This window comes from Physeter macrocephalus, chromosome 2 (assembly GCF_002837175.3).
Source record: "Physeter macrocephalus isolate SW-GA chromosome 2, ASM283717v5, whole genome shotgun sequence".
Classification (NCBI taxonomy): Eukaryota; Metazoa; Chordata; class Mammalia; order Artiodactyla; family Physeteridae; genus Physeter; species Physeter macrocephalus.
Genome location: NC_041215.1, coordinates 55,910,493 through 55,932,162, shown reverse-complemented (window position 1 = coordinate 55,932,162; position 21,670 = coordinate 55,910,493). Strand labels below are relative to the sequence as shown.

Below are 21,670 nucleotides of genomic sequence, written 5' to 3'. Positions count from 1 at the left end.
GCCATGGCCGCTGAGGCTGCGCGTCCGGAGCCTGTGCTCCGCAACGGGAGAGGCCGCAGCAGAGGGAGGCCCGCATACCACACACAAAAAAAAAAAAGAGTCCTGATCTTGTAGAGATATCTATTAAAGTTTAGGGATAGAGTAATGTAAGACACGAGATTTCACTTTAAAATAATTGAGTGATTTGGGGAGAAAAGGTTAGGGGTGTATAGAAAAAATCAGATTAGCCCATTTGTTGATGATAGCTAAAACTGGTTGATAGATTCACGGGGGTATATTTTGATATTCTTTCCACTTTGGTGTATGCTTGAAATTTTATGTAAGCTTTGTTTAAGAGTACCTAGTAATCAAAGGAAAAGGGAAAAAAAAAAAAAAGCTCTTTCTAGGGCTTTTTTGGGAGGGCTATTATATCCCTTCTCAACTTACCATTGCCTGGAAGATATCACAGGCCGTTCACTGTTAGCTCCAAGAAGAAAGGACACATCCACCCTAGTTTTCTTTAAGACTACAATCTTGACCTCTATCTCTCGCTGTCTCAAGAGACAGATTTAGCTTTTGATCACCTCCAAGAAACAACATCCTTTAGGATATTGAAACTGACAAGAGACAGCCTACAAAATCCTATGGTTTACATTAAAAATCTGAAGACATTGCCGTGTTCTGGATCTATGGGTTAACAGTGCATGACGAAGCACACGCTCTTGGTAAGAATTTAATTTAGCTGAGGTATGAAGGGATGTCTTATGAGACAAATTGGCACCAACCCCGTGGAGTTTGCCATGGGGCAAAGAAGTGAGAATATAAAACAGAAGACAATTCATCATCTCTAAATCGCTCCCCCTCAAAAACTGTGGATACCTTAAAATCATCTATATCCTTTTACTCAGCAATCCCAATTCTAGGAACGTATTCTAACAAAGAATTGGGCAAGAGCACACAGAGATGCATACGCTGATGTTTATCACACCTTTGTTTATAACTGAAAAATAAAACAGAAAAGAAACAAATGTCCATCAGTAGAAAATGGTTAAAGTACTGATTAGACACATATGGAATTATATACAACCTTTAAAAATGCTGATGTCTGAGGTATACCGTTAAGTAAAATGCTGGGTTTCAAAACAGATTTTATAAAATCATATCTTCATTTTAAAACAAAGTATGTTTCCTATAGAATAGAAAAGAGCTGGAATAAACAATAAGATGTTAACAATGATGTCTTCTGGTTCATAAAATTATTAAAAGTGAATTTTACCTTCTCCCTCACGTTTTTCTGCACGGTCTGAGGTTTTTTCAGTGAGCATATATCAGGACGCCTGAAAAAGCTATTTCTTTTAAGACAACAACAACAAAACCATGAAGATGTCCAAAGCAGGAAAGAAGTTACCAGAGCTAGACAGAGGTCAAAGGTAAAAATCCAAGCAAATAACTCCAGGCTCGGACATCTGACAGCCTAGGAGGGCCAGCGTTCTTTCACTTCTTTCAAAAGACATCTTGTACAGAGCGACTACTCTATTCCAGCTACTAGTCCAGGACTTGCAGATGGAAACGAAGGGCACACACTTCCTGCCCTCCAAGGGGTTTAGTCTAATTGGGGGAAAGGACACTTATACCCAAATAAATGAAATGCAGGAGTGGGGGAGGTCTGACAGGAGTCCGGTGTGGTACAAGGGGTGCAAGGAAGAAGCATCTAACATGGCCAGGGTGGCGGGGTGGAGGGGGAGAGGAGCTGGTCAAAAAAGCATTCAGAAAAGGCACCATGGGATGAGATTCTAAAGGCGAGTGGACGTTGCCATGTGGGTACACTTTGAGGACGGTCATCCCAGGCATGTGGGATGTGGGCAGCTGTGGCGGTGAAGGGCAGATGTTGAGAAGCCTGATATTTTAGGGGAACAGAAGCCCAGATGTAACATGGGGTTGGGGGTGAGGTTAGGAAGGTAGGTAGGCCCAGGGGATGGAGGTCTCGAATGCCCCCACTGAAGCATCTGGGTTCCAAATGAGCAAGACTCTCTCCCTTTATTTTTGACCGTGCCACATGACATGCAGGATCTTAGTTCCCCAACCAGGGACTGAACCCTGCAGTGTAAACGTGAAGTCTTAACCGCTGGACCACCAGGGAAGTCCCAAGACTCTCTCCTTGATCAAACTTTAGTCAGGCTCCTCTGAGCCCTCTTCTCAACTGGGCCTTGACCTTGGACTTCCATGTCTGTCCTTTCAGAGTCCAATTTGAGCAAGACTCCTGCTAAGGCAGTTTAGAGAGGATCCCCCCCACCACCGTCAATATCTAATCACCCTCGATACCGCAATACTTGTATCTTAAAACGTTGATATCTGGCCTGCCGGCAGCAAGAATCCTATTAGGTCAGTTCAGCAAGAATCCCCCTTACCTTTCATGTCCCCTCTTAGTGACCGTCCATCCACCTATCCCCCCACCAACCTGCTCCACTTGTACTTGAAATTGAGCCTGATTTCTCTTCCCTATTGCAGTACTATCGACCCCCTACTACAAGTCTTCCTTACTAGCTTTACAAGTGTGAGAATAATTTTTTCTTTAACACAACCTGAAGGGACCAGGGCACCTGTGAAGGGTCTAGGGCTTTCTCCAGATTAGTCAGTCTGACAAGTGTGCAGAGAAATAACCATTGTGGGTCTTTACAACAGTGTACATTTTCTGAACCAGGCACCATACTTGGCAATCTACACACATTAGCTCATGTAACTGTCACAAGGTGGAGAGTGTTATTATCCCCATTTCACAGGCTGGGAAACTGAAACAGCCTGGTGTAGCAATTTGTCCAAGTTCATAAAGCTAAGAAGTCGCAGAGCTGGGAAATGATGGTCCTGGGCTGTCTGCCTCACGTCCAAGTTTGGTGCTGGGGATAGTAAGATGAATCTAAAACTCTATTTTCTCCCAAGCTCTGCAATATTTGCAAATAACCACAAACTCAACATCTCTCTTCCTACTGAAAGGAACTTGGTTGATGTGCAGCAAATGGGTTAAGGGAGGAGCTTCCTCAGCCACAAAAATAGGACTCTATGGAAAACCTGAGAGAAATCAGGTGAAATTGGATCTGTCAGGGAGCTTTTTTTCTTCTTTTTTAACTCAAGAGAAACCATTAGAGGATGTAGTTTTGTTTTTGCTTGTGTAACAAGTAGACACAGGTGAGAAACCTGAGGCCCGTACTAAAGGGAACCCAAAGGTGGGGGAGGTTTCCTATTATGAAGGGAGGAGAAAAGCCAAGGATGCAAAACACTGTCATTAAACAGGGGAGTTAGGCCAGACAAGCACAGGTGGAAGCTGAGGGAAATCCCCAGTGATGCCCAAGTTATTTAAGGAAATGCAGAAATTGGCATTTAGGGAGACTTGATTCCAGGCAGGGAAGCGGGGAAGACAGAACTGTCAATCAAAATACACTTACTAAGCAACAGCAAAATGACAGAAAAGGCGACAAAGATGTAAAAAAACAGCTCCTGCTTCTCAGAAGCTTGCAATTTACAGGAGGAGGATATACACACGCATGCGCGTGCACACACCTATGTGTGATCATTGCAGATAATAGGAACAGCTGATATAGTCTATGAGCAAATGGAACCTGAGCTCTGCCTTCCAATGGTTAGGAATTCCACAGGTAAGAGGAAAAGAGTGGCTATTCCAAGCAGAATGGGGTGAACCAGTTCCTAGGAAATGAGGATGCAAGAAGGGCTTTCAGGGGCTAGCCAGAGTTAAGGGCAGTAATTTTGGGAGGCAAGGCTAATTCTGAAAATGAGGAAAATTAAAAGGGGAATAGGAAACGTGGGAGATAATTAGCATTTATTGAGCATTTTCTCTGTGCTAGACCCTGTTTTGACCACTTCATTTCATCCCAATGACCCTGTGACATAAGTAATTATCTCCACCTTAAATATGACCAAACTGAGGCCCAGGAAAGCTAAGCAACTTGATAAATGCCCCCCAGAGAGCTAGTGAATCCACACTCCGTTCTGTCTGACTCTCCCCGCTGCCTCTACCAACCCCAGTCGTAGCATCGACTGTGTGCTCACCACCACCATGAGTGGCCTCCAGTGACACATGCCAGATTATAGCTACTCTCCTGTGTTCACTCATTCCAGGGTTTCAGAGGGTAGATTTACAGGAAACCACTAAATCTTCTAAACATGTAACATCTCATGTAAACATCTCTGAATTTAGGGCATAAGAAAATGAAGGACTGATATATCTTGACACTACTAAACACTACTGTTAGTATTCCCTAGACACAGTGACTGAATACATTCTTTAAAAGTCTGGCTTAAAATGTTACCGCTTTTAGGTGGGAACACAAAATGGTACAAGCACTTTGGAAAACTGGCAATTTCTGAGAGTTAAACATATAGTTACAATATGATCTATTGTAGTAATCCCACTCCTGGGTGTTTACCCAAGAGAAATAAAAAATTTATACTCACACAAGAACCTATATTTAAAGGTTTATAACAGCTTTTTTCAGAATCATGCCAGATTGGAAACAACACAAATGTCCTTCAACAGGTGAATGGATAAACAAACTGTGACAAACCTGTATAAAGGAATACCACTAAGCAATAAAAAGGAATGAACTATTGATACATGCTACAACAACCTAAACCTCAAAGGACCCAAGATCAAAAAGATAATTAAATTTATGATTCCATTTTTATATATACAATTTGGAAAAGGCAAAAATTATACAGAGGAAGAACAGATAAATAGTTGCCAGGGGTTAAGAGAGCGGAGAAGGTTTGATTACAGAGGTGGGGCATGAGGACATTTTTTTTTTTTTTGGAGTGATGAAATTGTTTTGTATCTTGAGTATGGTATGTGGAGGCAGAATAATGGCTCAAAAGATGTCCACACTAATCCCTGGAATCTGTGAATATGTGAAAGTTACAGGATAAAAGGAACTTTGCAGATGGAATTAAGATTGTTAATCAGCTGCCCTTATATCAGGGAGATTATCCCATATTATCTGGCTGGGCTTAGTGTAACCAAGTGGGCCCTGAAAAGTGAAAGAGGGAGGCAGAGGAGTCAGTGAGAGAGACAAGCCATGGAAGAAGAGGCAGGAGAAATTTGAAGCGTGAGAGGGAATCAACCCACTGCTGGCTCCTAAGGTAGAGGAAGGGGGCCATGTGGCCAGTACCTGCGAGTGGCCTCTAGAAGCTAAGAACAGCCCAGGCTGACAGCCAGCAAGGGGATGGGGACCTCAGTCCTACAACCGCAAGGAACTGAATTCTGCCAACAACCTGAATGAGCAAAGAAATGAATTTTCTCCCAGACCCTCCAGAAAAGAACATGGCCCTGCCAACACCTTGGTCTTGACCTTGTGAGACTCTAAACAGAGAAACCAGCTGAATTGATGGACTTCTGATTGTCGACTGAAAAAAAAAAAAAAGCACAACCTAAAAGCTGAGAAATATGTTTTATTTAGGGCATTTACTGAGGACTATAGCCCGGGATGGCAGCCTCTCAGATAGCTCTGAGGGACTGTTCCAAAGAGGTAAGGGAGGAGTCGGGATATACAGGAAAAGCCAAAATAACAATCAAAAGTTTGCTTTGAGAGCGAGAAATTGGAGCAAAGGAAATGGATAGCCTTAAGGGCTATTTTCCTGGTTCTGGTGATTTCCGGAGAATCACCTCTGCTCCATTATGGAGTGCATTTTCCCAGTGACTGAAAAATTCATGTATCCAGGATTTATTGTCTCTCTTTCTAGGTGGTACTGAATAAACACTGCCAGCATCAGGCTTTTGTACTTTATTCTTCTATGCTGACCAGCCACACCTTCTGTTCTTATGCTCTTTGTCCAAACAGGGTAATTTATAATTTGTGTTGCTATAATTAAGAAATTACAGACTGTTGACTGAAAAAGATGTACAACCTAAAAGTTGAGAATTATGTTTTGTTCGTTGGCTTTATTGAGGACTAAAGCCTGAGATGGCAGCCTCTCAGATAGCTCTGAGGGACTGTTCCAAAGAGGTAAGGGAGGAGTCGGGATATACAGGAGTTTTTGCAGGGGAAAAAAACAAAACAAAACAGAACTATGTAGTGGAACATCAAAAGATTACTGCTAATCACAACAAAGAGACATCTCAAATTAATGATTTTAGTGCTTTCCTATGTATGGGAAGATGAAAGAGTCTGGGCTAAGGAAAACATTCCTTTGACATGCATCTTAACTATCTAGGGCCAGTATTCTGTTTTTCTATGTCCTGAATTCCCCTCAGGGTGCACCATCAATGGCAGGCAACATCCTTTGTCCACATGACCTACGGAAGCTGTGTGATAACAAACTTGTATCATTTTAAGCCTTTAAATTTGTTGTAATTTGTTACAGCAGCAACAGAAAACTAATACAGCATAGCTACACAACTCTCTGTATTTTTCACACTCCTACAATAGAACTATACACCAAAAAAAGTGACTTTACTCTGTATAAATTTTAAAAGAAAATACTCTTGCTTTAAAAGACCATTGCTGGGGCTTCCCTGGTGGCGCAGTGGTTGAGAGTCCGCCTGCCGATGCAGGGGACACGGGTTCATGCCCCGGTCCGGGAAGATCCCACATGCCGTGGAGCGGCTGGGCCCGTGAGCCATGGCCGCTGAGCCTGTGCGTCCGGAGCCTGTGCTCCGCAATGGGAGAGGCCACAACAGTGAGAGGCCTGTGTACAAAAAAATAAAATAAAGTAAATAAAAGACCATTGTTTTGGACAAAAAGAAAAGTTCTAGCCATATTTCTTCACATCTTCAGCCCATAATCTCCACAACGATAACTCAGGCTTGGAATTTTGTCTCTGTCCTGGCCCCTGCCTTCCCTGCCCGTCCACTGCCCAGAACTAATCTAAGCTCCTACAGCCTGAGGCCACTTTCCACCCGAAGGCCAGCTCAGGGTTTATAGCTAATATTTTGCTTTGGCTTTCAAACAAGTCAAAACTTACACTGCCCCAGGGAAAGCACCCATGGTTAACAATACCGGCTGTCCCAGGATTGCAAACAAGAGGAAAGCCCAAAACTGAAGGGTATAAATCCATTTCAAAGAACCTCACTGAGAACTCTCTAAGACAGAGTTCCATCAATACAGATGCCTCAAAACCAATAGGCAGAGCTCAAAGTAATGGATGAATCACGCAGAATTTTAGCAGCTAATGGAGGAGTATTCTGAGAAATGCTTTAAATCCAATATTTTTCTCTGAAGAATTAATGTGGAGTCCCCAGCCCCGCCCTCCACTTCTAGCTCACCATGTGTCATTAGCGCTCCTAATTTTTAACAAAGCTGGATACAGTTCTTTCCCAATTTTCTTATAACATATAAGTGTATTATATGCTCTCTTACCAGGCCTGCTCAAAGGAATAGCACATCTCTTTAAACTTATTTTTTAACTACCCCTGACAGCCTACAGTCAATTAAAAGTCCATGTTAAATACATCAGAGTTAAGGTTTCTAGACTCAACAAAGAGATCAATAAATATTTATTAAGTGCCTTCTATGGGCAAGGCCCTGGGAAGTACAAAGAAGCAAAACATGGATGGGCCTTGTCTCTACACATGCCTTACAATGTCATTAAACATATGATCAAAATTAATAATAATCTAAGGAAAAAAAATCAGGAGATCATATACAAAATAAATGCTACAAGAGTTCACAGTGGGAAGAGACTGTGGCTGGAGCAGTCAGGGAAAGAAAGCTCTGCACAGGATCCGAGGGAAAAAAAAAAAAAAAGCAAGAATGGTAGGGATAATCCCTCCAAGACAGGACATTTCTTAAAAAAGAAAAATCTAGGAACTCCACCTGCAAAATCTCCCTCTTAGCATACATCGCCACAAGAAATGAACAAGACTTTAAAGGAAATAAAATCACCCCAGTTTCAAAAACAAATAGAATGTCTGGGATTCTGAATTTGGACTCACAGAGAACTGCACAGAAATTCATTCTTCACTCATCTCTCTTGGGAGTGAAGGTGACATTTCTGGATGGCTCTGGGCTTCTTTGGTCATCCCCACAATCTCTGTCCCTGCAAGCAAGGAAGGGAATGCCCACCTAAGGCAGTCTCCACCTGCAACTGAGCCATGTGGGATGGTTCCTACTGAATTGACTTGGGAGCCATTCTACTTGGTGTACAAAGTGGGATACAGGCTGCCAGAACTGTCACTTCCTTTAGTTACACATTATTAATTAGGAATGGGAAGGGTCCTAGCACCCTTCAGCATCTGGCAGTCTTCTGTTCTGTACCACACTCACTGAAAGATGTGTAAAACAGTGTTCATAGCAGCTCCATCCATAAGAGCCCCAAAGTGGAAACTATCCAAACAGTTACTACCAGTTACTAGATAAATAAATTGTGGTATATTCATATAATGAGATACTACAGAACGATGAGGATGAACAAAGTGCAGCTACACACCACAACATGGATGAATTTGACAAGCATAATGTTGAACGCAAGAACTCACACACAGGGCTTCCCTGGTGGCGCAGTGGTTGAGAATCTGCCTGCCAATGCAGGGGACACAGGTTCGAGCCCTGGTCTGGGAAGATCCCACATGCCGAGGAGAAACTAGGCCCATGAGCCACAACTACTGAGCCTGAGCGTCTGGACCCTGTGCTCCGCAACAAGATAGGCAGCGATAGTGAGAGGCCTGCGCACCGAGATGAAGAGTGGCCCCCGCTTGCCACAACTAGAGAAAGCCTTCGCACAAAAGCGAAGACCCAACACAGCCAAAAATAAATAAATAAATATTTTTTAAAAAAAGAACTCACACACAGAAGTGAACATACTGTATGGTTTTATGTAGATAAAGCTTAAAAAAACACAACAACTAAACGAATCTATGGCATTAGAAGAAAGAATAGTAATTACCCTGAGACAGAGGGAGTCAGTGACTGGGAGGGACACTAGGGAGAATTCTGCAGTCCTGAAAATGTCTGTTTCTTCGTCTAAGAGGTGGTTACAAGGGGGTGTTTATTTTTAAAAAATCATCAAGCTGTACACTTATGAAAACACTTTTCTATATGAATGCTTTATTTCAAAGAAAAATTTATCTTAAAGAAAACTGAAAACTCTCTGTTGTATTAAAGGATTATAGTAAGGGACTTCCCTGGTGGCGCAGTGGTTAAGCATCCGCCTGCCAATGCAGGGAACATGGGTTCGAACCCTGGTCCGGGAAGATCCCACAAGCCACGGAGCAACTAAGCCCGTGCGCCACAACTACTGAACCCACGTGCCACAACTACTGAACGCTGCACACCTAGAGCCCGTGCTCCGCAAAGAGAAGCCACTGTGATGAGAACCCCGCACACCGCAACAAAGAGTAGCCCCCGCTCGCCACAACCAGAGAAAGCCTGTGTGCAGCAACGAAGACCCAACGCAGCCAAAAATAAATAAATAAATAAATAAAATTTTTTTGAAGAATTATAGTAAGATGATCAAAAATGTTAATTCGTATTCTAACAAAGAATTGGGCAAGAGCACACAGAGATGCATACGCTGATGTTTATCACACCTTTGTTTATAACTGAAAAATAAAACAGAAAAGAAACAAATGTCCATCAGTAGAAAATGGTTAAAGTACTGATTAGACACATATGGAATTATATACAACCTTTAAAAATGCTGATGTCTGAGGTATACCGTTAAGTAAAATGCTGGGTTTCAAAACAGATTTTATAAAATCATATCTTCATTTTAAAACAAAGTATGTTTCCTATAGAATAGAAAAGAGCTGGAATAAACAATAAGATGTTAACAATGATGTCTTCTGGTTCATAAAATTATTAAAAGTGAATTTTACCTTCTCCCTCACGTTTTTCTGCACGGTCTGAGGTTTTTTCAGTGAGCATATATCAGGACGCCTGAAAAAGCTATTTCTTTTAAGACAACAACAACAAAACCATGAAGATGTCCAAAGCAGGAAAGAAGTTACCAGAGCTAGACAGAGGTCAAAGGTAAAAATCCAAGCAAATAACTCCAGGCTCGGACATCTGACAGCCTAGGAGGGCCAGCGTTCTTTCACTTCTTTCAAAAGACATCTTGTACAGAGCGACTACTCTATTCCAGCTACTAGTCCAGGACTTGCAGATGGAAACGAAGGGCACACACTTCCTGCCCTCCAAGGGGTTTAGTCTAATTGGGGGAAAGGACACTTATACCCAAATAAATGAAATGCAGGAGTGGGGGAGGTCTGACAGGAGTCCGGTGTGGTACAAGGGGTGCAAGGAAGAAGCATCTAACATGGCCAGGGTGGCGGGGTGGAGGGGGAGAGGAGCTGGTCAAAAAAGCATTCAGAAAAGGCACCATGGGATGAGATTCTAAAGGCGAGTGGACGTTGCCATGTGGGTACACTTTGAGGACGGTCATCCCAGGCATGTGGGATGTGGGCAGCTGTGGCGGTGAAGGGCAGATGTTGAGAAGCCTGATATTTTAGGGGAACAGAAGCCCAGATGTAACATGGGGTTGGGGGTGAGGTTAGGAAGGTAGGTAGGCCCAGGGGATGGAGGTCTCGAATGCCCCCACTGAAGCATCTGGGTTCCAAATGAGCAAGACTCTCTCCCTTTATTTTTGACCGTGCCACATGACATGCAGGATCTTAGTTCCCCAACCAGGGACTGAACCCTGCAGTGTAAGCGTGAAGTCTTAACCGCTGGACCACCAGGGAAGTCCCAAGACTCTCTCCTTGATCAAACTTTAGTCAGGCTCCTCTGAGCCCTCTTCTCAACTGGGCCTTGACCTTGGACTTCCATGTCTGTCCTTTCAGAGTCCAATTTGAGCAAGACTCCTGCTAAGGCAGTTTAGAGAGGATCCCCCCCACCACCGTCAATATCTAATCACCCTCGATACCGCAATACTTGTATCTTAAAACGTTGATATCTGGCCTGCCGGCAGCAAGAATCCTATTAGGTCAGTTCAGCAAGAATCCCCCTTACCTTTCATGTCCCCTCTTAGTGACCGTCCATCCACCTATCCCCCCACCAACCTGCTCCACTTGTACTTGAAATTGAGCCTGATTTCTCTTCCCTATTGCAGTACTATCGACCCCCTACTACAAGTCTTCCTTACTATCTTTACAAGTGTGAGAATAATTTTTTCTTTAACACAACCTGAAGGGACCAGGGCACCTGTGAAGGGTCTAGGGCTTTCTCCAGATTAGTCAGTCTGACAAGTGTGCAGAGAAATAACCATTGTGGGTCTTTACAACAGTGTACATTTTCTGAACCAGGCACCATACTTGGCAATCTACACACATTAGCTCATGTAACTGTCACAAGGTGGAGAGTGTTATTATCCCCATTTCACAGGCTGGGAAACTGAAACAGCCTGGTGTAGCAATTTGTCCAAGTTCATAAAGCTAAGAAGTCGCAGAGCTGGGAAATGATGGTCCTGGGCTGTCTGCCTCACGTCCAAGTTTGGTGCTGGGGATAGTAAGATGAATCTAAAACTCTATTTTCTCCCAAGCTCTGCAATATTTGCAAATAACCACAAACTCAACATCTCTCTTCCTACTGAAAGGAACTTGGTTGATGTGCAGCAAATGGGTTAAGGGAGGAGCTTCCTCAGCCACAAAAATAGGACTCTATGGAAAACCTGAGAGAAATCAGGTGAAATTGGATCTGTCAGGGAGCTTTTTTTCTTCTTTTTTAACTCAAGAGAAACCATTAGAGGATGTAGTTTTGTTTTTGCTTGTGTAACAAGTAGACACAGGTGAGAAACCTGAGGCCCGTACTAAAGGGAACCCAAAGGTGGGGGAGGTTTCCTATTATGAAGGGAGGAGAAAAGCCAAGGATGCAAAACAATGTCATCAAACAGGGGAGTTAGGCCAGACAAGCACAGGTGGAAGCTGAGGGAAATCCCCAGTGATGCCCAAGTTATTTAAGGAAATGCAGAAATTGGCATTTAGGGAGACTTGATTCCAGGCAGGGAAGCGGGGAAGACAGAACTGTCAATCAAAATACACTTACTAAGCAACAGGAAAATGACAGAAAAGGGGACAAAGATGTAAAAAAACAGCTCCTGCTTCTCAGAAGCTTGCAATTTACAGGAGGAGGATATACACACGCATGCGCGTGCACACACCTATGTGTGATCATTGCAGATAATAGGAACAGCTGATATAGTCTATGAGCAAATGGAACCTGAGCTCTGCCTTCCAATGGTTAGGAATTCCACAGGTAAGAGGAAAAGAGTGGCTATTCCAAGCAGAATGGGGTGAACCAGTTCCTAGGAAATGAGGATGCAAGAAGGGCTTTCAGGGGCTAGCCAGAGTTAAGGGCAGTAATTTTGGGAGGCAAGGCTAATTCTGAAAATGAGGAAAATTAAAAGGGGAATAGGAAACGTGGGAGATAATTAGCATTTATTGAGCATTTTCTCTGTGCTAGACCCTGTTTTGACCACTTCATTTCATCCCAATGACCCTGTGACATAAGTAATTATCTCCACCTTAAATATGACCAAACTGAGGCCCAGGAAAGCTAAGCAACTTGATAAATGCCCCCCAGAGAGCTAGTGAATCCACACTCCGTTCTGTCTGACTCTCCCCGCTGCCTCTACCAACCCCAGTCGTAGCATCGACTGTGTGCTCACCACCACCATGAGTGGCCTCCAGTGACACATGCCAGATTATAGCTACTCTCCTGTGTTCACTCATTCCAGGGTTTCAGAGGGTAGATTTACAGGAAACCACTAAATCTTCTAAACATGTAACATCTCATGTAAACATCTCTGAATTTAGGGCATAAGAAAATGAAGGACTGATATATCTTGACACTACTAAACACTACTGTTAGTATTCCCTAGACACAGTGACTGAATACATTCTTTAAAAGTCTGGCTTAAAATGTTACCGCTTTTAGGTGGGAACACAAAATGGTACAAGCACTTTGGAAAACTGGCAATTTCTGAGAGTTAAACATATAGTTACAATATGATCTATTGTAGTAATCCCACTCCTGGGTGTTTACCCAAGAGAAATAAAAAATTTATACTCACACAAGAACCTATATTTAAAGGTTTATAACAGCTTTTTTCAGAATCATGCCAGATTGGAAACAACACAAATGTCCTTCAACAGGTGAATGGATAAACAAACTGTGACAAACCTGTATAAAGGAATACCACTAAGCAATAAAAAGGAATGAACTATTGATACATGCTACAACAACCTAAACCTCAAAGGACCCAAGATCAAAAAGATAATTAAATTTATGATTCCATTTTTATATATACAATTTGGAAAAGGCAAAAATTATACAGAGGAAGAACAGATAAATAGTTGCCAGGGGTTAAGAGAGCGGAGAAGGTTTGATTACAGAGGTGGGGCATGAGGACATTTTTTTTTTTTTTGGAGTGATGAAATTGTTTTGTATCTTGAGTATGGTATGTGGAGGCAGAATAATGGCTCAAAAGATGTCCACACTAATCCCTGGAATCTGTGAATATGTGAAAGTTACAGGATAAAAGGAACTTTGCAGATGGAATTAAGATTGTTAATCAGCTGCCCTTATATCAGGGAGATTATCCCATATTATCTGGCTGGGCTTAGTGTAACCAAGTGGGCCCTGAAAAGTGAAAGAGGGAGGCAGAGGAGTCAGTGAGAGAGACAAGCCATGGAAGAAGAGGCAGGAGAAATTTGAAGCGTGAGAGGGAATCAACCCACTGCTGGCTCCTAAGGTAGAGGAAGGGGGCCATGTGGCCAGTACCTGCGAGTGGCCTCTAGAAGCTAAGAACAGCCCAGGCTGACAGCCAGCAAGGGGATGGGGACCTCAGTCCTACAACCGCAAGGAACTGAATTCTGCCAACAACCTGAATGAGCAAAGAAATGAATTTTCTCCCAGACCCTCCAGAAAAGAACATGGCCCTGCCAACACCTTGGTCTTGACCTTGTGAGACTCTAAACAGAGAAACCAGCTGAATTGATGGACTTCTGATTGTCGACTGAAAAAAAAAAAAAAGCACAACCTAAAAGCTGAGAAATATGTTTTATTTAGGGCATTTACTGAGGACTATAGCCCGGGATGGCAGCCTCTCAGATAGCTCTGAGGGACTGTTCCAAAGAGGTAAGGGAGGAGTCGGGATATACAGGAGTTTTTGCAGGGGAAAAAAACAAAACAAAACAGAACTATGTAGTGGAACATCAAAAGATTACTGCTAATCACAACAAAGAGACATCTCAAATTAATGATTTTAGTGCTTTCCTATGTATGGGAAGATGAAAGAGTCTGGGCTAAGGAAAACATTCCTTTGACATGCATCTTAACTATCTAGGGCCAGTATTCTGTTTTTCTATGTCCTGAATTCCCCTCAGGGTGCACCATCAATGGCAGGCAACATCCTTTGTCCACATGACCTACGGAAGCTGTGTGATAACAAACTTGTATCATTTTAAGCCTTTAAATTTGTTGTAATTTGTTACAGCAGCAACAGAAAACTAATACAGCATAGCTACACAACTCTCTGTATTTTTCACACTCCTACAATAGAACTATACACCAAAAAAAGTGACTTTACTCTGTATAAATTTTAAAAGAAAATACTCTTGCTTTAAAAGACCATTGCTGGGGCTTCCCTGGTGGCGCAGTGGTTGAGAGTCCGCCTGCCGATGCAGGGGACACGGGTTCATGCCCCGGTCCGGGAAGATCCCACATGCCGTGGAGCGGCTGGGCCCGTGAGCCATGGCCGCTGAGCCTGTGCGTCCGGAGCCTGTGCTCCGCAATGGGAGAGGCCACAACAGTGAGAGGCCTGTGTACAAAAAAATAAAATAAAGTAAATAAAAGACCATTGTTTTGGACAAAAAGAAAAGTTCTAGCCATATTTCTTCACATCTTCAGCCCATAATCTCCACAACGATAACTCAGGCTTGGAATTTTGTCTCTGTCCTGGCCCCTGCCTTCCCTGCCCGTCCACTGCCCAGAACTAATCTAAGCTCCTACAGCCTGAGGCCACTTTCCACCCGAAGGCCAGCTCAGGGTTTATAGCTAATATTTTGCTTTGGCTTTCAAACAAGTCAAAACTTACACTGCCCCAGGGAAAGCACCCATGGTTAACAATACCGGCTGTCCCAGGATTGCAAACAAGAGGAAAGCCCAAAACTGAAGGGTATAAATCCATTTCAAAGAACCTCACTGAGAACTCTCTAAGACAGAGTTCCATCAATACAGATGCCTCAAAACCAATAGGCAGAGCTCAAAGTAATGGATGAATCACGCAGAATTTTAGCAGCTAATGGAGGAGTATTCTGAGAAATGCTTTAAATCCAATATTTTTCTCTGAAGAATTAATGTGGAGTCCCCAGCCCCGCCCTCCACTTCTAGCTCACCATGTGTCATTAGCGCTCCTAATTTTTAACAAAGCTGGATACAGTTCTTTCCCAATTTTCTTATAACATATAAGTGTATTATATGCTCTCTTACCAGGCCTGCTCAAAGGAATAGCACATCTCTTTAAACTTATTTTTTAACTACCCCTGACAGCCTACAGTCAATTAAAAGTCCATGTTAAATACATCAGAGTTAAGGTTTCTAGACTCAACAAAGAGATCAATAAATATTTATTAAGTGCCTTCTATGGGCAAGGCCCTGGGAAGTACAAAGAAGCAAAACATGGATGGGCCTTGTCTCTACACATGCCTTACAATGTCATTAAACATATGATCAAAATTAATAATAATCTAAGGAAAAAAAATCAGGAGATCATATACAAAATAAATGCTACAAGAGTTCACAGTGGGAAGAGACTGTGGCTGGAGCAGTCAGGGAAAGAAAGCTCTGCACAGGATCCGAGGGAAAAAAAAAAAAAAAGCAAGAATGGTAGGGATAATCCCTCCAAGACAGGACATTTCTTAAAAAAGAAAAATCTAGGAACTCCACCTGCAAAATCTCCCTCTTAGCATACATCGCCACAAGAAATGAACAAGACTTTAAAGGAAATAAAATCACCCCAGTTTCAAAAACAAATAGAATGTCTGGGATTCTGAATTTGGACTCACAGAGAACTGCACAGAAATTCATTCTTCACTCATCTCTCTTGGGAGTGAAGGTGACATTTCTGGATGGCTCTGGGCTTCTTTGGTCATCCCCACAATCTCTGTCCCTGCAAGCAAGGAAGGGAATGCCCACCTAAGGCAGTCTCCACCTGCAACTGAGCCATGTGGGATGGTTCCTACTGAATTGACTTGGGAGCCATTCTACTTGGTGTACAAAGTGGGATACAGGCTGCCAGAACTGTCACTTCCTTTAGTTACACATTATTAATTAGGAATGGGAAGGGTCCTAGCACCCTTCAGCATCTGGCAGTCTTCTGTTCTGTACCACACTCACTGAAAGATGTGTAAAACAGTGTTCATAGCAGCTCCATCCATAAGAGCCCCAAAGTGGAAACTATCCAAACAGTTACTACCAGTTACTAGATAAATAAATTGTGGTATATTCATATAATGAGATACTACAGAACGATGAGGATGAACAAAGTGCAGCTACACACCACAACATGGATGAATTTGACAAGCATAATGTTGAACGCAAGAACTCACACACAGGGCTTCCCTGGTGGCGCAGTGGTTGAGAATCTGCCTGCCAATGCAGGGGACACAGGTTCGAGCCCTGGTCTGGGAAGATCCCACATGCCGAGGAGAAACTAGGCCCATGAGCCACAACTACTGAGCCTGAGCGTCTGGACCCTGTGCTCCGCAACAAGATAGGCAGCGATAGTGAGAGGCCTGCGCACCGAGATGAAGAGTGGCCCCCGCTTGCCACAACTAGAGAAAGCCTTCGCACAAAAGCGAAGACCCAACACAGCCAAAAATAAATAAATAAATATTTTTTAAAAAAAGAACTCACACACAGAAGTGAACATACTGTATGGTTTTATGTAGATAAAGCTTAAAAAAACACAACAACTAAACGAATCTATGGCATTAGAAGAAAGAATAGTAATTACCCTGAGACAGAGGGAGTCAGTGACTGGGAGGGACACTAGGGAGAATTCTGCAGTCCTGAAAATGTCTGTTTCTTCGTCTAAGAGGTGGTTACAAGGGGGTGTTTATTTTAAAAAAATCATCAAGCTGTACACTTATGAAAACACTTTTCTATATGAATGCTTTATTTCAAAGAAAAATTTATCTTAAAGAAAACTGAAAACTCTCTGTTGTATTAAAGGATTATAGTAAGGGACTTCCCTGGTGGCGCAGTGGTTAAGCATCCGCCTGCCAATGCAGGGAACATGGGTTCGAACCCTGGTCCGGGAAGATCCCACAAGCCACGGAGCAACTAAGCCCGTGCGCCACAACTACTGAACCCACGTGCCACAACTACTGAACGCTGCACACCTAGAGCCCGTGCTCCGCAAAGAGAAGCCACTGTGATGAGAACCCCGCACACCGCAACAAAGAGTAGCCCCCGCTCGCCACAACCAGAGAAAGCCTGTGTGCAGCAACGAAGACCCAACGCAGCCAAAAATAAATAAATAAATAAATAAAATTTTTTTGAAGAATTATAGTAAGATGATCAAAAATGTTAATTTACAGTTGAAGAGCTACATGTGTATCCACAATCTTTTTTTTGTTTAGTATAGTTATTTTATATGGTGACTTTGTTTTACTTTATTCACTCAATAACATGAATATGTAGACGGGAATTAAATATATACTCATAGTAGTGTCAAAACTAAAGAAGAATAACTGTAAGACTAAGGATCTCTGCCTTGCACACAGATCAGAGGGATGATTTATTACTCCACTTCATTAGTCCTGGTATATCACCCTTAGAAGATGGAGGAAGAGGAGGAAGAGGAAGAAGGAAAAGGAGAAGGAGGACAGGGAGGAAAAAGGGAAGAAACAACTTCAGCTTTTCTTTAAAACCTCTGAAAAAATAGGGTCATCAGAACATGTTTTAGGGCTGCACAATTATTTGTTAAAAAATTGTTACAAGGCAAGGGGCAGGGACTAGATGTCCCCAGTAACTCCCACTCTATCTAAACCATAGCGTGGCTCAGGAAACAGCAAATCAGACTATAGGCTGACCCTAGCTTAGAGGTGTATCCCATCACCTCTGCCCCATCTGCCCCACGTACCGGCCATAGATATGTCACTATCCCATGTCTGCCATTAAGTATAGAATCTTCCTCCTCATCAATAATTGTAGCATACATCTTTTCTTCAATTTAACACTAAGCAGATAGAAAACCCCGCTTTCCTGCCCTCTTAGGTCAGCTCTCAGGGTGAACGACCATCCCCATAGCATTTGGAGGTCACGGTTTTCTGAAGACTGAAAACTGGGAGGAGAGAAGAGGGCGTCAAGAGGAGCTGCCTTCCTAAGGGAGGTACAGGATGAAGCCCTGAGGCCAGAGCCTTGCCTCTGCTTCCCTCGCGCGGAGAGCGCCTGTCTTCCGGTTCAGCCAGCACCTGCTAGTCCCCAGGTCCCTGACCAGGGACTGCGGCACAACCTTGGCGAAGATGCTGGGGCTGCTTGGGCCGGCAAATGTCGGCCTCTGGGGCTTAAGAAACGCCGACTCGGGCAGAGACCCTAAGTAAACGGTCACCTGTCAATCACTTGACCTAAATACACCAGCCACTGGGGGAAATAGGAGGGAGGGGGTGAGTCGGAGCATGCTCAGTAAACGGGATGACATCACTTAATCAATGCTGAGGCCAGGAAGGCTGCATCAGCAGCCTCGAGCAGGCTGCCAGGAACGTGTCAGCAGGGATCGGGAGGCTCCCATTAACTCGGTCCCTCCCCACGCGACTCGCATACAAAGAGGGCACCATCAGCTACACACGCTGGGGACAGCGGAGGGGGAAGGGCGGTGGAGCGGGGGGAGGCTGGCTTATTTCATTTGACATATTCCTTTAAGAACTAAAACCCAATGGTGTTCCCTCCCCCCACCAGCAGCCCCGCTGCAGAAATACAGCCAAGTCTGCGGAGGTGAGGGAAGCGGGGAGGGGTAACGTGGGAAGGGAGACCAAGAGGGAGGGGGACCCCAGCCACACAAAGTAACTTCTTTGGGCACAGAGGCTATTTGGTTGCGCTCCGGACCCCCAGCCCCACAGACGTGGGCGCACAGCCTCCTCTCCACCCAGCGTGAAGCACACCCGAGGGTCTGCGGACACCAGGTGGGGGTCGCCCTATTGAGGAAGGGTCAGAACCGAGGTCCAAGCCAGGGCAGCCTGGGTTGCGAGGAAGCAGGAGGAGACACCAAGGCCACCAGTGTTCCCCCATCCCCCGCCTTCCGCGTGCAGAGCAAGGAGGAACGCCGCGGGGAGCCAATTCTGCACAGCTGTGGGAGCTCCGGGCCGAGGCTAGGATTTTTCCAGTACCTTTTTTTCTTTCACCAAGCTCGTGAGAAGAGGCAGAGCGTTCGATAAATTGAACCAATGCCTGGAATCATTTGTGGGTTACACGTGGGCTTGAGGGTAACCTGAACACACTACCCACGCGGCGTGGCCAGGGAGGGGAACAATGGGCCCACTCGGGCCCGCACCCCAATAACAATGGCGGCGCCGAACCCTTCCTCGCCCCCCACCCCGACCCCCGCCGCCTGGGGCCCGCCCCATGGTCCCCAGTCGACCCTCCACCGGCCCAGGGGGGAACTACGGGGGGGGATTTCTCGTCAAGTCCACCCTAGAGGGCAGCCCCGAGGGGATGTCCGAAGGGGTAGCCCGAGCATCTCTGCCTGATCTGGGGCGTCAGGGCTGCGGCGCGAAGCAGCAGGGGAGGCCAGACTTCCCAGCCACTTACCCCGATCACCACGGTCTCATCGCCTTTAAATTTGGGGATGAATTTGTCCCCGCGGAGGATCTCAGCTTCGTTGAGTGGCCGGAACCGGCACATCACTTTGATGCTGCATTCGGCTGGATCCGCCATCTCTGCCGGCGGCAGAGGGAAGGGGCGGGGGGACGGGGTTCCGCACAACTAGGGAGGGGGTCGAGAACCGCACCGCCCGCAACGAGGCCGCCTCCCGCAGCCTCCGACGAAGCTTCTCAGCAGGTCATCGCGAACTCGGCGGGCTGGGCAGCTCTGGCCGCTCCGAGACCTGGTAGGTGGGCAGTCTATCAACCTTTGGCCCGTCCGGCTGCACACCTGCCTTCCCTGGCCCTGCCCTGGCCCTGCGCTGCGTCCCGGGCCCACCTGCCCAGGACCACGCGGCGGGCGGACGAGGCGATGCGCAGGGAGCAAGGCTCTCCCGGCTTAGACCTCCCGGGCTCCTGCGAGCTCAGCCATCCTGCATCAGCACCAGCGAGCTCCGGCGCCTCTCCGCCCCGCCCCGCCCCTTCGCCCCGCCCTCCCTCGGTCCGCCCCGGGACGGTGACGTCACTGCGGAGATCCGCCCCACCCCGGCCCAGGCTCCAAGAGCGAAGCGTCCTGGGACTTGTAGTCATTGCACCTGCGGGTGGAAGGACAAGGATGCTTGGAGTTGGCTTTCGGAGACAACGTTGGTGCCCCGGGTGACACCTCCGAGAGCCTGCAGGTCTTGGCTGGCTGCCCAAGTCAATAACAGATGGATGTCACATCCAGTATTCCCGGTTAAAATCTCTATTAATAACGAGGTCTATATCATCTCTTTACATCGTTTCATGATCCCAAAGGAAAATCCCCTCTTAAGACAGTGTCCAACCAAACAGTTATGAAGCATTTTCTCTGAGCTCAACAGTTTTTAAGCGTCGTGAGGAAATCGGAGGGAGGTGGGCAATGAGATTTGCATGAATATTTGAAGTCAGTAACTCCTGAAAATGCCTGTACATAGATAGCAGTTCATACATATTTTGGGTCAGGGACTCCTTTAATATCTGATGAAAGTTAGGGACCTCTTCCATAACAAAAACAAAGACAAATAAACCTGTACACACCCACAGATTTTTCATGCTATTTGAGAGGGATTGGAGACAACTGAAGCCTGTCTGTGACTCCCAGGTTAAGAGCCTCTTAATTACTACTAATTATTGTACAGTTTACAGAACCTCTGCCTAATGCCTACTTATAACCCTGTAGAATGAACAGAATATATACAGGATCAAGTCTAAAGTACTTTGCAAAATATATCCAGGTCCCATGATCAGATTCCGTCTACTTATTAGCCTCATCTCTTGCCACTTCTTGTCTTGATGTTTACACTCTGACAAACACCAAACTACTTGCGGCTTCCTCCGTTTAAATTCATCTCTTGCTCTGCTTGCTTCTGGTATTTTGTTTAAGCATTTACTCTCCCAGAGTCAAGCATTCATGCCTATTAGTAAGTATGTATATTAGGGCTCTTACCGTGGAAAGTGATAGAAATGGAAAGTGACAGAAATCCACCTGGAGCCACTGAGTTAAAGGAGGGAGGGTGGGAGGGAGACTCAAGAGGGAGGGGATGTGGGGATATATGTATGCATATGGCTGATTCACTTTGTTGTACAACAGAAACTAACACAGTATTGTGAAGCAATTATACTCCAATAAAGATGAATTTTTAAAAATAAAAAATAAATAAACAAACAAAAAAAAAGAAGAATACAGATTGATCTGGCTTATTAAAGGAATGATGAAAAACCAAGCCAGGGAACAGGCAGACTACCAAGTCTCTCTCTCTACCACTGGTCCCTGTTCTCTCTTTTTACTGGCCTTACTCTCCCTCTAGATCATCCCTTCAACATGTCAAGAAACCCAGCTGCCAACAGCCCCTGCGTTCATTCTTCAAT

The 21,670-nt window shown here is 44.8% G+C and overlaps 1 protein-coding gene across 1 annotated transcript in view; it reads right to left on the bottom strand.

Annotated features, from left to right (window-relative positions):
- KIF5C (kinesin family member 5C) overlaps nucleotides 1-20,066 on the bottom strand; it is a 177,840-nt gene extending 157,774 nt beyond the window's left edge. The window contains exon 1 of the mRNA XM_024122294.3: nucleotides 19,731-20,066. Coding sequence (XP_023978062.1) covers nucleotides 19,731-19,856 — 126 coding nt within the window. The 5' untranslated portion in view covers nucleotides 19,857-20,066. The remainder of the gene's footprint in view (nucleotides 1-19,730) is intronic.
- Between the last annotated feature and the right edge of the window lie 1,604 nt (nucleotides 20,067-21,670).